This window comes from Mastigoproctus giganteus, chromosome 6, assembly GCF_048544385.1.
Source record: "Mastigoproctus giganteus isolate SK-2022 chromosome 6, ASM4854438v1, whole genome shotgun sequence".
In the NCBI taxonomy this organism is placed as follows: domain Eukaryota; kingdom Metazoa; phylum Arthropoda; class Arachnida; order Uropygi; family Thelyphonidae; genus Mastigoproctus; species Mastigoproctus giganteus.
In genome coordinates this window covers 195385514-195397777 of record NC_143580.1, presented here as the reverse complement: position 1 = coordinate 195397777, position 12264 = coordinate 195385514, and the positions used below count along the sequence as shown (strand labels likewise).

Genomic DNA, 12264 nt, shown 5'->3' with positions numbered 1-12264 from the left:
TGGATTAACAACAAATGAAATCGACTTCATCCTCACTAACAGAAGATATATTGTGAATGATGTTACCGTCCTGAATAAGGTAAATGTTGGAAGTGATCACAGAATGGTAAGATGTACACTTGATATAGATATAGGAAAGGAAAAAACTGACTTTAGTAAATAATACAAAGGTCTTTGAGATAACAGAGGAGGAGAAAAGGCAGTATGTACTGGAACTTAAGAACAAGTTTGAGCTTCTGCAGACAGCTCAGGACCAAGATATCGACGAGGAATATTACAACTTTCTGAAAGTGATAAAGCCCAAGAAACCTATAGGGAAACAGAAATCCAAAGAAGAAAAAATTAGTCAAGAAACACTTGTCATGATGAACCGAAGACGAGAAATGAAGAGCAAGAAAAACACTGACAGGGAGAAAATTGAGTATACTGAGTTATGCAAAGCCATTAGAAAGAGACTCAGAGAGGACATAAGAAGATTTAACACAAGAAAAGTAGAACAAGCATTAAGGGAAAACAAAGGATTTAAATCAGCAGCCATGAGCAGTAATACAGAAAGACAAATGATACTGAAACTGAAGAATAGCGATGGTGTACTTATAAACAGCAGAGAAGGCATAATTCAAATAGCAGAAGACTACTATAGAGAATTATACAAGGAGCGAGGGAATGATACCAGCAGTGGAGAAGATGGATTGCAAAGTAGCAACACATACGACATACCCGATATTCTTCCTGATGAGGTAGAACATGCATTGAAGAAAATGAAGAATCGGAAAGCCCCGGGGGAAGATGAAGTTACTGTAGAGTTGTTAAAATTGGGAGGAAGAGACATAACACAAAAACTGGCAAGGCTCTTCACAAAGTGCATTAGAAAAGGTGTGACGCTTAAGCAGTGGAATAATGCAATCATAGTTTTTGCTGCATAAGAAAGGAGATAAATCAGAAATTGGAAATTATAGACCAATTAGCTTGTTATCCCACATCTACGGCGCCTCCGTAGCCAGGTGGGAAGGAGCAGCAGTGCGTAGCACACGCTTCTTGATTAGACCGGGGTTCGAGCCCGTCACCACCAAATACAGAAGATGCGGAAAGGTCAGGGAATGACCACCGCATATCCCGGAGCAATATGGCCTTAGTTGCTAATGCTCCTAAAAACCAAATAACAATCCCACATCTACAAGTTGTTCACAAGGGTCATTACTAACAGATTAGAAAGAATACTTGATGAGAATCAACCGAAACAAGCTGGCTTTAGGACAGGATTCTCAACTATGGATCACCTTCATGTAATATCACAGATAATGGAGAAAGCAAATGAATATAAAACACCATTATGCCTGGCATTTGTGGATTATGAAAAGGCATTTGACTCCATACAGCATAAGGCAATTTTTCGGGCACTGCCAAGACAAGGCATAGATACCCCATATATTATGATTTTGAAGAAAATATATGAGAGTGTTAGCTCCTTTATTAGACTAGACAAAGACAGTAGGAAATTTAAAATTGAGAAAGGAGTTCGACAAGTAGACACAATATCTCCGAAGCTGTTTACTGCTGCCCTTGAGGAAGCTTTGAGAAGATTAGACTGGTCGCAGAAAGGAGTCAATGTGAACGGAGAGTACCTAAACCACTTACGATTTGCAGATGACATTGTGGTTATAAGCCACGATCCCAAAGAATTAGAGGAAAATCTTAATCAGTTATGCACAGTTAGTAAGGATTTTGGACTAAAGATGAATATGGCTAAAACAAAAGTAGTGATGAACACGTATGCCACGGAAAGGGAAATAATGATTGAAGGAGCAGTAATTGAAAAGGTGGAGTCATATACTTATCTGGGACAAGTTATTAGCTGTAATAATGATAAATGGCTGGAAGTCAAGAGAAGAATAAATTTTGGATGGATAGCATTCAGGAAATATAGTCACATACTGAAGAGCAATATCCCAGTTTGTCTGAAACGTAAAATAATGAATCAATGTATACTCCCCACCATGACTTATGGGAATCAGACTGTTAGATAAGAAGAGAAACACATGGATTAGGCAGCAAACTCAAGTAAAGGACATTCTTATCAAAACTAAAGAACTAAAATGGTCTTGGGCAGGACACATAGCTCGAAGACATGATGACAGATGGACTAAGAAAATAACAGAATGGTACCCAAGAGGAGCTAGAAGAAAACCTGGAAAAGGCGGAGATGGATAGATGAAATTCATGAGTTTTTGGGTAGTAAATGGATGGCCAGTGCTCAAAACATAAGGAACTGGAAAGTTGCTGGAGAGGCCTTCATTCTGCAGTGGATTGAAAATGGCTGATGATGATGATGATGAGTGGTTATGCAGCATCAGCCAAAAAAAAAAAAAAAATTTCACACAACCATTCCCTCTAAATGTTTGTCCAGTTCCTCCTTAAATTTATTTAACCTATCAACTTCCACAACCACATGGAAGTTGGTTCCAGCAATTAACCAGCCGCTGGCTAAAGGCAAATTTCCACACATCTATTCTACATCTGTCTTTCCTTAATTTGAATTTAATCCCCCATTAGGTTCGTAATCTGAACAAGTGGAAGAATCCCATCAGAATTCAGTGTGTTCAACCCATTCAAGGCCTTATACACCTAAATCAGATCACCACATAGGTGCCTAGTCTCTAGCCACTGCAATTTGCAGAACTTAAGCCTCTCTTGGTAAGAGGATCCTTTCATTCCTCTCACCAATCTTGTTGCCGTTCTCTGTACACGCTCAAGCAAATCTACATTCTTCCTAAAATGATTCCTCCAGACCTGTATGCAGTACTCAAGGCGTGGCCCGACCATTGCCTTATACAGAGGGACAATCACCTTCTTTTCCCTGCTAGCAAAATTCCTGTATATCATTGACAAAACCCCATGACCTGCCCTGGCAGCCTGTCTACGTTGCTCAGAAAACTTCATATCTGACTGTACAATTACTCCCAGGTCTTTTTCATTTTCTACCACCTTAAGTGTAGTACCACACAGTTGGTACGTTTCTCTGGGGTTACTTCTACCCATATGCAGTACTTTGCATTTGTCAAGGTTAAACTTCAGTTACCACTTCTCAGCCCATCTGCCCAAAATTTTCTAGATCCTGTTGCAGTAGCACACTGCCATTACTGTCATTAACAACCCTGCCAACTTTGTATCATCTGCAAACTTTGACACTAAGCCTGATATGAATGTAGATGCAAAATACTTATTCAGTTTGTTTGCTATCTGAGCAGGATCATCAACAGTCGAACCATCGATATCAAGTGGACCAATCAGATTCATCCCCTTCCTTTTAGAGTTTACATAAGTAAAGAAATCCTTGCTGTTTTTCTTAGCATCCTTTGCCAAAGATTTCTCGTAATCTGTCTTCGCCTGCCTAACCTCCTTTGTGACTTGATTACAGACTAGCTTATATCTGCCATAGGCTTCTGTGTCGCCTGATAATTTATATGCATCCCATGTATTTTTCTTCTCTGCCACGAGTCTCATTAGTTCATTTTACAACCATTTAGGACTAAACCTTGAACAATATTTCTTAATAGGTATGAAACTTTTAGTAGCTTCCACAATTAATTCCTTGAATGCTTCCCACTTAGAATTTGCTGTTGGTAACATCATCAGTTGATCCCACTGTACAGAATTTAAAAACTGTCTGAGACCACTGTACTCACCTTTACGGAAGCAAAAACCCTTTCCTTTACCCCTGATGGTAATTATATCTTTAAGTAAATCCCACATCAGTACACTGTGATCACTGCCACTTAGTGGTTCCTTTATCTGCAAATTCTTAATACATGAATGATGAATCCAAGCTGTTCTGAGGGCTAAATGACTACCTGCTCACTATTTGATAGGTGCACCTAGTAAAAGGCCACTCGTGTACAGAAAAGAGATCATAGTGGAGAGTTTTGTAAATTTATATATTTGCATAATAAAATGTAAATGTAAATTAATTGCAGATGTAAATCAAATTAGTAATAGATATTCAGTTGGTATATCCTCGACTGGAATTGTATCATCAAGTTGAAATTACATTATTTTTATATCTCTGAAATATCTCACATAATTGTTATCTATCTTTGTTCTTAAAAGTGTATTATGATTTGTGTTTTTGAAGACAGTGACACTGTAGAAATTCTGGGTTTTCGGAAGGGTTCCACAGCTGAAAACAGTTAAAAGCTTTGTTTTTAGCATTACTATCAGAAAGTCAAAAGTCTTTCCTAACTGTACCTTAAGATTCATTGAATAATGTTTGAACACTTATTTAGTGAAGTTTTAATGTAGTTAAATGTCTGTACATTAGTTACCTGCACATATATACAACATATTGATACTTATTAGTTATCTCTGATAAATTCCTTTACATTTGGTTGCTATAAATAACTGCCTTTTATCACTGTAGGGGTTTTCAGTGGAAGGTCAAGAAAATATTCAAGAAATCTTATCCAAAAGGTTATATCTCTGCCAGTTTTTATGTGCATTATCCATATTGCGAACAGGTAATATAAAAGGGTGTCTTACTCTGTTCTTAGTTGTAGTATTGATTTTAATCACACTCCTTTTCTACTTATATTTGAGGTGTGTGTGCGCGTGCATGCGTGTGTGCTTGCGTGGTGCGTGCGCGAGCCAGCCAGCACTGGGTTTTTTCCTATATTTCAGTGACTTTTATTATTCTGTATGCTATAATTAAAAGGTTTGATCAAAAAATTAAGTGAATGTTGCAAAAAATAAATTTTATCCAGTGATAAATGTTTATATTATTAATATACTTCAGCATTATCACCTTCTGCAAATGTTCTATACTTGTTCCATCATGCCTGCGATTGATTACATTTTTGGAAGTCTTCTTATGTGAATGCTTTTAGGTTGGTCTATCATGTTTTAATTTTGGCAAATAGCCAAAAGTTTCATTGTGCTAAATCAGGTAGATATGGTATCATGGGAATGGTTTTTTTTTTCCTCCTGTTAAAAATTTCTTTTGTGATGACACTACCCTTTGGGAACTTTGAACCTTTGTCTGTGGGTCGTATCCATATGCCCAAGATTCATCATCATTTGTTATAATTTTTGTTAAAATGCAGGATGCAACACAGCTTGCTTGAACAACTCAGAATAACTCAGAATGGGACTTAGCACTTTCTTTAATCTGAGTTAGAACACATGAGAAAAACTTAGCCCTCCTCAGCAATTTCATAAATGGTCAGTTGTCAAACTGATCGATAAAATTCATTAATGTTTTGATTATTTTGGGAAGCTGATGGGCTCTTGCTTCTTTCTTCACCTTCATGCAAAAATAATTTTTTGTTGTGAAGCCTTTTTTAAATGTAACATGCTTTTCCAAGTTTACGATGAAATTCAATGTTCACATTCACATATTCAGATTTCATAATTTTCAATGCACACTACAAATTAGAAAAACAAGTGTTCACTCAAATCAGATTTTTCTTAGACTTGCAGGTAACACAAGTGAAAACTTGATATGAAATGTCTGAAATATTGCTCTATGACCCTGTTCACAGTATTTTAGCCACTGCTATGCATTATAATATCATTCATTTTACTTTTTGATAAAACAGTGTATGTCAGTAATTAATTTGTTGATGTATAATAAATTATTATGTACTCAATCATAGGCCAAATTATCTTTGATTTTACATCTGTATAGTCACACATGACTTCCTTATTGAAAAAATTTCATGTAAATTTGCATTCAGACATTACTTGTGGAGAGGGGCGGGGGAATATTGTCTGAATTCTTTGAAGACCAATATTACATTATCATAGCGGTATATCCTTCTTCTAATGTTGACCTAGATTCCCAGTCAGCATTAGAGGAGATGCACACAAACCTGGAGATAGACACAAATCAGCAAGTGGAAGGACCTAGAAGAGGAGGGTATCCTCCCTTAAATCCCAGATTCCAAAGAAGTTCATTCCATGATGTGTTGGAGACATTAGCATTGGTAGAGGCATATTATTCAAGGAAGCAAGCTTATCTGCATAAGGCCAAAAAAAAAAAAAAAAAAAAAAACCGACTTTCCATTATTCCTATTCATTCACTCCAAAAGCTTGTCCAGTTCTTCCTTGAATTTATTTAAGCTATCACTTCCATAACAACTGATGGAAGTTTGTTCCACCAATCAACCACACGCTATAGGCTAAAGGCAAATTTCTGCAACTGTCTTTCCTCAATTTGAATTTATGCCCCCTCAGGTGTGGAATCTGAGAAAGATGAAGAATCCTATCAGCATTGAGCTTGTTCAAATTCATTGTTCATTGAGCTTGACCCTTCTTGGCACTCGTTCCAGCACATCTACATCTTTCCTAAAATGAAGCCTCCAGATCTGTATGTAGCACTCAAGGTGTTGAGTGCTGCATACAGACCATTGCCTTATACAAAGGGATAATCACGTCCTCATCCATGCTAGCAAAATTCCTAAATATCATTGCCAAGACCCCCATGAGCTACTCTGGCATTCTGTCTGCACTGCTGTTACTCTGTGGTTTTGGTTTTCATTCTCCACTACCCTGAGTGTAGTACTGCACAGTCATTGCATTTGTCAATGTTAAACTTCAATTGCCTCTTCTCAACCAATCTGTCCAACTTTACTAGATTTTGTTACAGTAACTTACTGTCATTAACAACCCTGCCAACCTTTGTATCATCTACAAACTTGGACATTAAGCCTGATATGTTTTCATCAATATCATTGGTAAATATAGAAAACAGCAATGGGCCAAACATTGAACCCTGGAGGACTCCACTAATAACATTAGTCCACAAAGAGCAGTATCCATTGATTACCACTCTCTTCTCCCACTCAGCCATCTCTTTATCCATAGTAGCAACTTTCCTTAATGCCATGCTGCTTCAATTTGTACAACAGTTTTTCATGTACAACAGTATCAAAAGCTATCCTGAAATCCAACTATATGATATCAGAATTATATTTTCATCCAGTTCTTTAGTGACCATAAAATTGTTTCCAATTGAATTGGTCAGAGAAGATTTTCCTTAACAAACTAACAAACCCATGTTATGTCTGAACTATAACTGCATTCTTATATAGATGCTGCATTGCTTCTTTAACCAATGACTCCATTATTTTCCCCGTAAAAGAAGTTAAAGTAACTGGTCTATAATTACTTGTGTCACACTTCAATCTCCCTTTGAGAATTGGGGATATTTGCACCTCTCTAGTTTGTGGGGAATTCTCCTGAATCCAAAGGGAAGGTCCTGAATCTAAGGATTTGTTTACTTCCAAATATTTACTTACACATTCAAAGTACTGCATATTGGTAGAAGTAACTCTAGAGAAACATACCAACTGTGTGGTATTACACTTAGGGTGGTAGAAAATGAAAAGGACCTGTGAGTAATCATGCAGTCAGATAGGAAGTTTTCTGAGTAATGTAGACTGGCTGCCAGGGCAGCTCTTGGGGTATTTTCTTTGATACACAGGAATTTTGCTAGTAGGGAAAGGGGGATGCTTATCCGTTTGTATAAGGCAATAGTCAGGCTATGCCTTGAATAATGCATACAGGTCTGGAGGCCTCATTTTAGGATGGGTGTAGAGTAGCCTGAGTGAGTACAGAGAAGGGCGACAAAATTAGTGAGGGGTCCTCTTACCAAGAAAGGCTTAAATTCTGTAAATTGCAGCATCCAGAGACTTAGGCACCTGCAAGGTGATATCATTGAGGTGTATAATGCCTTGAATGGGTTGAGCAAGCTCAATTCTGATGGGATTCTTCTTCATGCTCAGATTATGCACCTGAGGGGACAAAAATTCATATTAAGGAAAAGACAGTTGTAGAATAGATGTGTGGAAATATGCATTAGTCATATTAGCCAGCAGGTAGTTGATTGCTGGAACAAACTTCCATCTGTCATTGTGGAAGTTAATAGTTTAAATAAATTCACTGAGGAACTGGACAAACTTTTAGTGGGAATGGATGTGCAAAATGGATTTTTTTTTTTTTTTTGGCTGATGCTACATAAGCTTGCTTTCTTGCATCACATGTCTCTACTATTTAACTTCAACAATTTCTCCTCCACTTTGCTCTCAGTTGTTACAAAATCCATTTAGTTCCCTGTTAGAGTTTGATAAACTTCTTGCCTCCACTTCCTTACAGAATTACTCATGTGTGAAAGTAGATGCAAAATACTCATTCAGTTTGTCAGCTACCTGAGCAGAATCATCAAATCATGAACAATCAAACCGTCGATATCAAGTGGACCAATCTGATTCCTCCCATTACTTCTAGAGTTTACATAAATAAAGCAGTCTTTGCTGTTTTTCTTTGCATCCTTTGCCTAACCTCCTTTATGACTTGTTTACAGACTAGCTTGTATCTGCCATAGGTTTCTGTGTTGCCTGATAATTTATATGCATTCCATGTATTTTTATTTACTGCCACAAGTCTTATTAGTTCATCTGACATCCACTGAGGCCTAAACAGTGAATTGTTAATTTACTACGAAAAGCCTAGTAGCTGCCAAGATTAATTCTTTGAATGCTTGCCATTTAGAATTTGCTGTTGGTAACATTATTAGTTGGTCACACTGCATAGAATTTAAAAACTGTCTGAGACCACCATAGGCACTTCTATGAAAGCTAAAACTGTTCTTTACCCCCAATGGTAGTTGCATGTTTAAGTAAATTCCACATCAGTAATCAGTATGCTGTGCTCACTGCCACCTAATGTTTCCTTTATCTGCAGATTCTTAATGCATGAGTAATCACTGCTGATAATCAGATCATGTGTATTATTCCTTTTGGTTGCCTCTAGAACATGCTGCTTAAAAAACAGTCATCCAAAGGTCTTGCTAGTGTGCAAGTGACCAACCCACAAATTCCAGTCAATATCTTGAAAGTTAAAATCTCCCATTACAACCACTCCCCGACTTATGTAAGGGTTGCATTCCGCAGAACTCTACGTACGTTGAATTTTAAGTAAGTTGAAATTTCCTTAAATGCTTATGCAGCCCTCGCACGCCGAATTTGATTGAAGCAAAAAAGAAATGTTCGATGAACATGTAAATAGAATTATTTATTCAATTTTTTTTATCTCATGCACAGGAAAAATTACAAAAATTTCAAAATTATAAAATTACAGAAAGAGGGAGGCGACAGGCATAACGTCAGCAAGTTTTACCTTTCGAGCATCATTGCCAGAATTAGCTCTCCAGCTGATAAGCACGCCGCTGTGGAAGTTGAGGGCTGTGGTGATTTAGAAGGGGTTTTTTCCAACACATCTTAAAATTTCTCTGTAGCTGCAGAATTGGCACTGGCGACTTCACTGCATACTTTAATGTTTTGGAAACCAGCATGATGCTTGAACCTATTAAACCACCTGTTGCTTGCCACGAACTTGGCTTGGGGTTCGCTGTATTTATCCTTAATATCTTCATAAATACTTCTTGCTTTTGCTTGAATGGCCATTGAACTGGGGGGGGGGGGGGGCACTTGTTTCTGAATCTGATTTTCCATCCATATTATTAATAGCTTTACCATCTTCAATATAGCACCCGAATGCTGTTTTTTTGATCACTGTTGATCTTAAATGTGTTGATACTTTAACATGTTCTTTTATACGTGCACTGTCCCTTAAAATAGTATTCACTGTTGAAGCAGCGAGACCAGTGGTGAGCTGTGAATATTTTAACAATGGGCTCGCAGTTTTTCCGAACTATATCATAAATTCTAAAAGATCTTGGTAATAAAAATGGAGTTACATCTGAACTTTGTTTTTGCTTTTTCCTATGAATAGGCACACTATAGCCCCGGCAGCTTATGCACACCTAAACCCTCATAACACACACACCCTTTTAGTGTTGTCAGGAGATTCAGATCAAGAGGGCTCTGTCCCCTGATTCCTGGAGGTGACTGTATAGTCAGAGTTAGGCCATGATGTTAGCCTTTGTGGAGTTGGATGTTTGTGGTCTGTACAAAAGGAATTTTGTACTTGTAAATTTATGAAGTTGTATGATAAAATTAACTGGAACAATGTAGTCAATAAGTATAATAACTTACTCCCTGTTAAGGCTTGACACAGCTGAGCGGTCATGGGAAAGAATGCAGTAACACATGCTCTGAGTGGACCATTGTTCAAGCCCACATGACTGCTAAATAGAATTAATGTATTTAGCAGTCATGCAGGAATGATTGCTATGTAAATTTATTGTAAACTCACCTGATGTAGTGGCCATTCCAGAGTATAATCAGGAATACTGAGGTCAGCATCATCACCAGATTTAGAAATTAGATTTAGACAATGAAACCTAGTCTCCTTGAGCTGAACATGCTTTTTGTCTTGTCTTGTCTTCCTTCATGGATTAGGCGATCCGCCTGTTCTGATCTCAAAGAGGTCTGCCCATATTTTCTTCGGTCTTCCTCTGTCTCTTTTTCCTTTTGCTCTGTATGTTTAAGTTAATTTAGGAATCTGTTATCTTCCATTCTTTCTACATATATGTTATATGTAGAAAGAATGGAAGGAATGGAATCTTTATATGTTATTTCCATCTTTGTCTATATTCTATAATTTTTTCATTAATTGAGTAAATCTTTAATTCCTTTTTACTATTTCGTTTGGCATTTTATCTAATTTTGTACATCCTTTGACATATCTTAAAAATTTCATTTCTGCAGCTTGTATTCTATTAATGATCAATGCGGCCCTGGAAAGATTGTGCAAGGCTCAAGGGATAGAATTTTTTTCAACCTGGTCTGTGCTTGTTAACAGGAGAGACTGCTTCTACAGGGATGGGATACACTTAAATAGAAAGGGTGCAAGAATGTTTGCTGATGCTATCGAGGCAGTGTTAGGTGGGTCGGAAAACTGCTAGATTGGGGAGATACAAGGACTAATAGATTAACAGTAGCCACTGGCAGAGGTGAAAGTGATTCTTGCACTGTTTCTATTGGAATGAGCAGCAGCCTGGAAAATAAGATGCAGGATATTTCAGAGATGCTGGGAGTCATTGGGGTACAAGTAAACACATGGGTTGTGTTAGGGTAGCTAAGAAAAAGAACAGGTGCATGTATACTTGCGTGTACACCAATGCTAGGAGTTTGGTAAATAAATTTGATGAATTTGAGGTATTGCTCAAAGCACCAAAGGCGGATATTGTTGGGATATCAGAGACGTGGTGTCACACAGATATAAGTAATGCAGAACTGGAATTTGGTGAGTACAACGTCTACAGAAAGGATAGACAGGATAGGAAGGGAAGAGGGGTTATGCTATTAGTTAAGAAACACATAAAATCCAAGGAAGTGAAGCCAGTTGACATCGCTGGACAGTGCAGTGTCGAGTCAGTTTGGTGTGACATAAGCATTGGGAGATCAAAATTGAGAGTAGGAGTGTGCTATAGGCCTAACGACTCTGATGAGTATAATAGGAAACTGTACAGGGAAATAGAGTGGGCCAGTAAATCAGAGAGTCTTATAATGGGAAAATTTTAATTTCCCAGATATTGACTGGAATTGTGGGTTGGTCACTCACACACTAGCAAGGCTTTTGTGGATTTATTGGATGATTGTTTTCTAAATCAGCATGTTCGGGAGGCAACTAGAGGGAGCAATACTCTTGATTTGATTATCAGTAGTGATTCTTCATGCATTAAGAATCTGCAGATACAGGAACCACTAGGTGGCAGTGATCACAGTGTGCTGAAGTGGGATTTACTCAAGGAGATAACTACCATCAGGGGTAAAGGGAAGGGTTATTGCTTTCGTAAAGGCGACTACGGTGGTCTGAGACAGTATTTAAATTCTATACAGTGGGACCAACTGATGATGTTACCAACAGCAAACTAAAAATGGGAAGCATTCAAAGAACTCATCTTGGAAGCTACTAGGCTTTACATACCAACTAAGAAATATTGTTCAAGGTTCAGGCCTAAATGGATGTCAGATGAACTAATGAGGCATATGGCAGAGAAGAAAAATGCATGGGATACATATAAATTAACATGTGACAGAGAAGCCTATGATAGATATAAGTTGATCTGTAACCAAGTTACAAAGGAGGTTAGGCAGGCGAAGGCAGATTATGAGAAATCTTTGGCAAGGGATGCAAAGAAAAACAACAAGGAGTTCTTTACTTATGTAAACTCTAGAAGGAAGGGGATGAATCAGATTGGTCCACTTGATATCGATGGTTCAACTGTTCATGATCCTGCTCAGGTAGCTAACAAACTAAATCAATATTTTGCATCTACATTCACACATGAGGAGTTATTCAGGA

At 37.7% G+C, this 12264-nt stretch overlaps 1 protein-coding gene across 1 annotated transcript in view; it reads left to right on the top strand.

Moving 5' to 3' along the window:
- Positions 1 to 12264, top strand: part of Cmtr1 (Cap methyltransferase 1) — a 379789-nt gene that overhangs the window by 210519 nt on the left and 157006 nt on the right. Inside the window, exon 12 of the mRNA XM_090376649.1 lies at positions 4418 to 4514. Coding sequence (XP_090232775.1) covers positions 4418 to 4514 — 97 coding nt within the window. The remainder of the gene's footprint in view (positions 1 to 4417; positions 4515 to 12264) is intronic.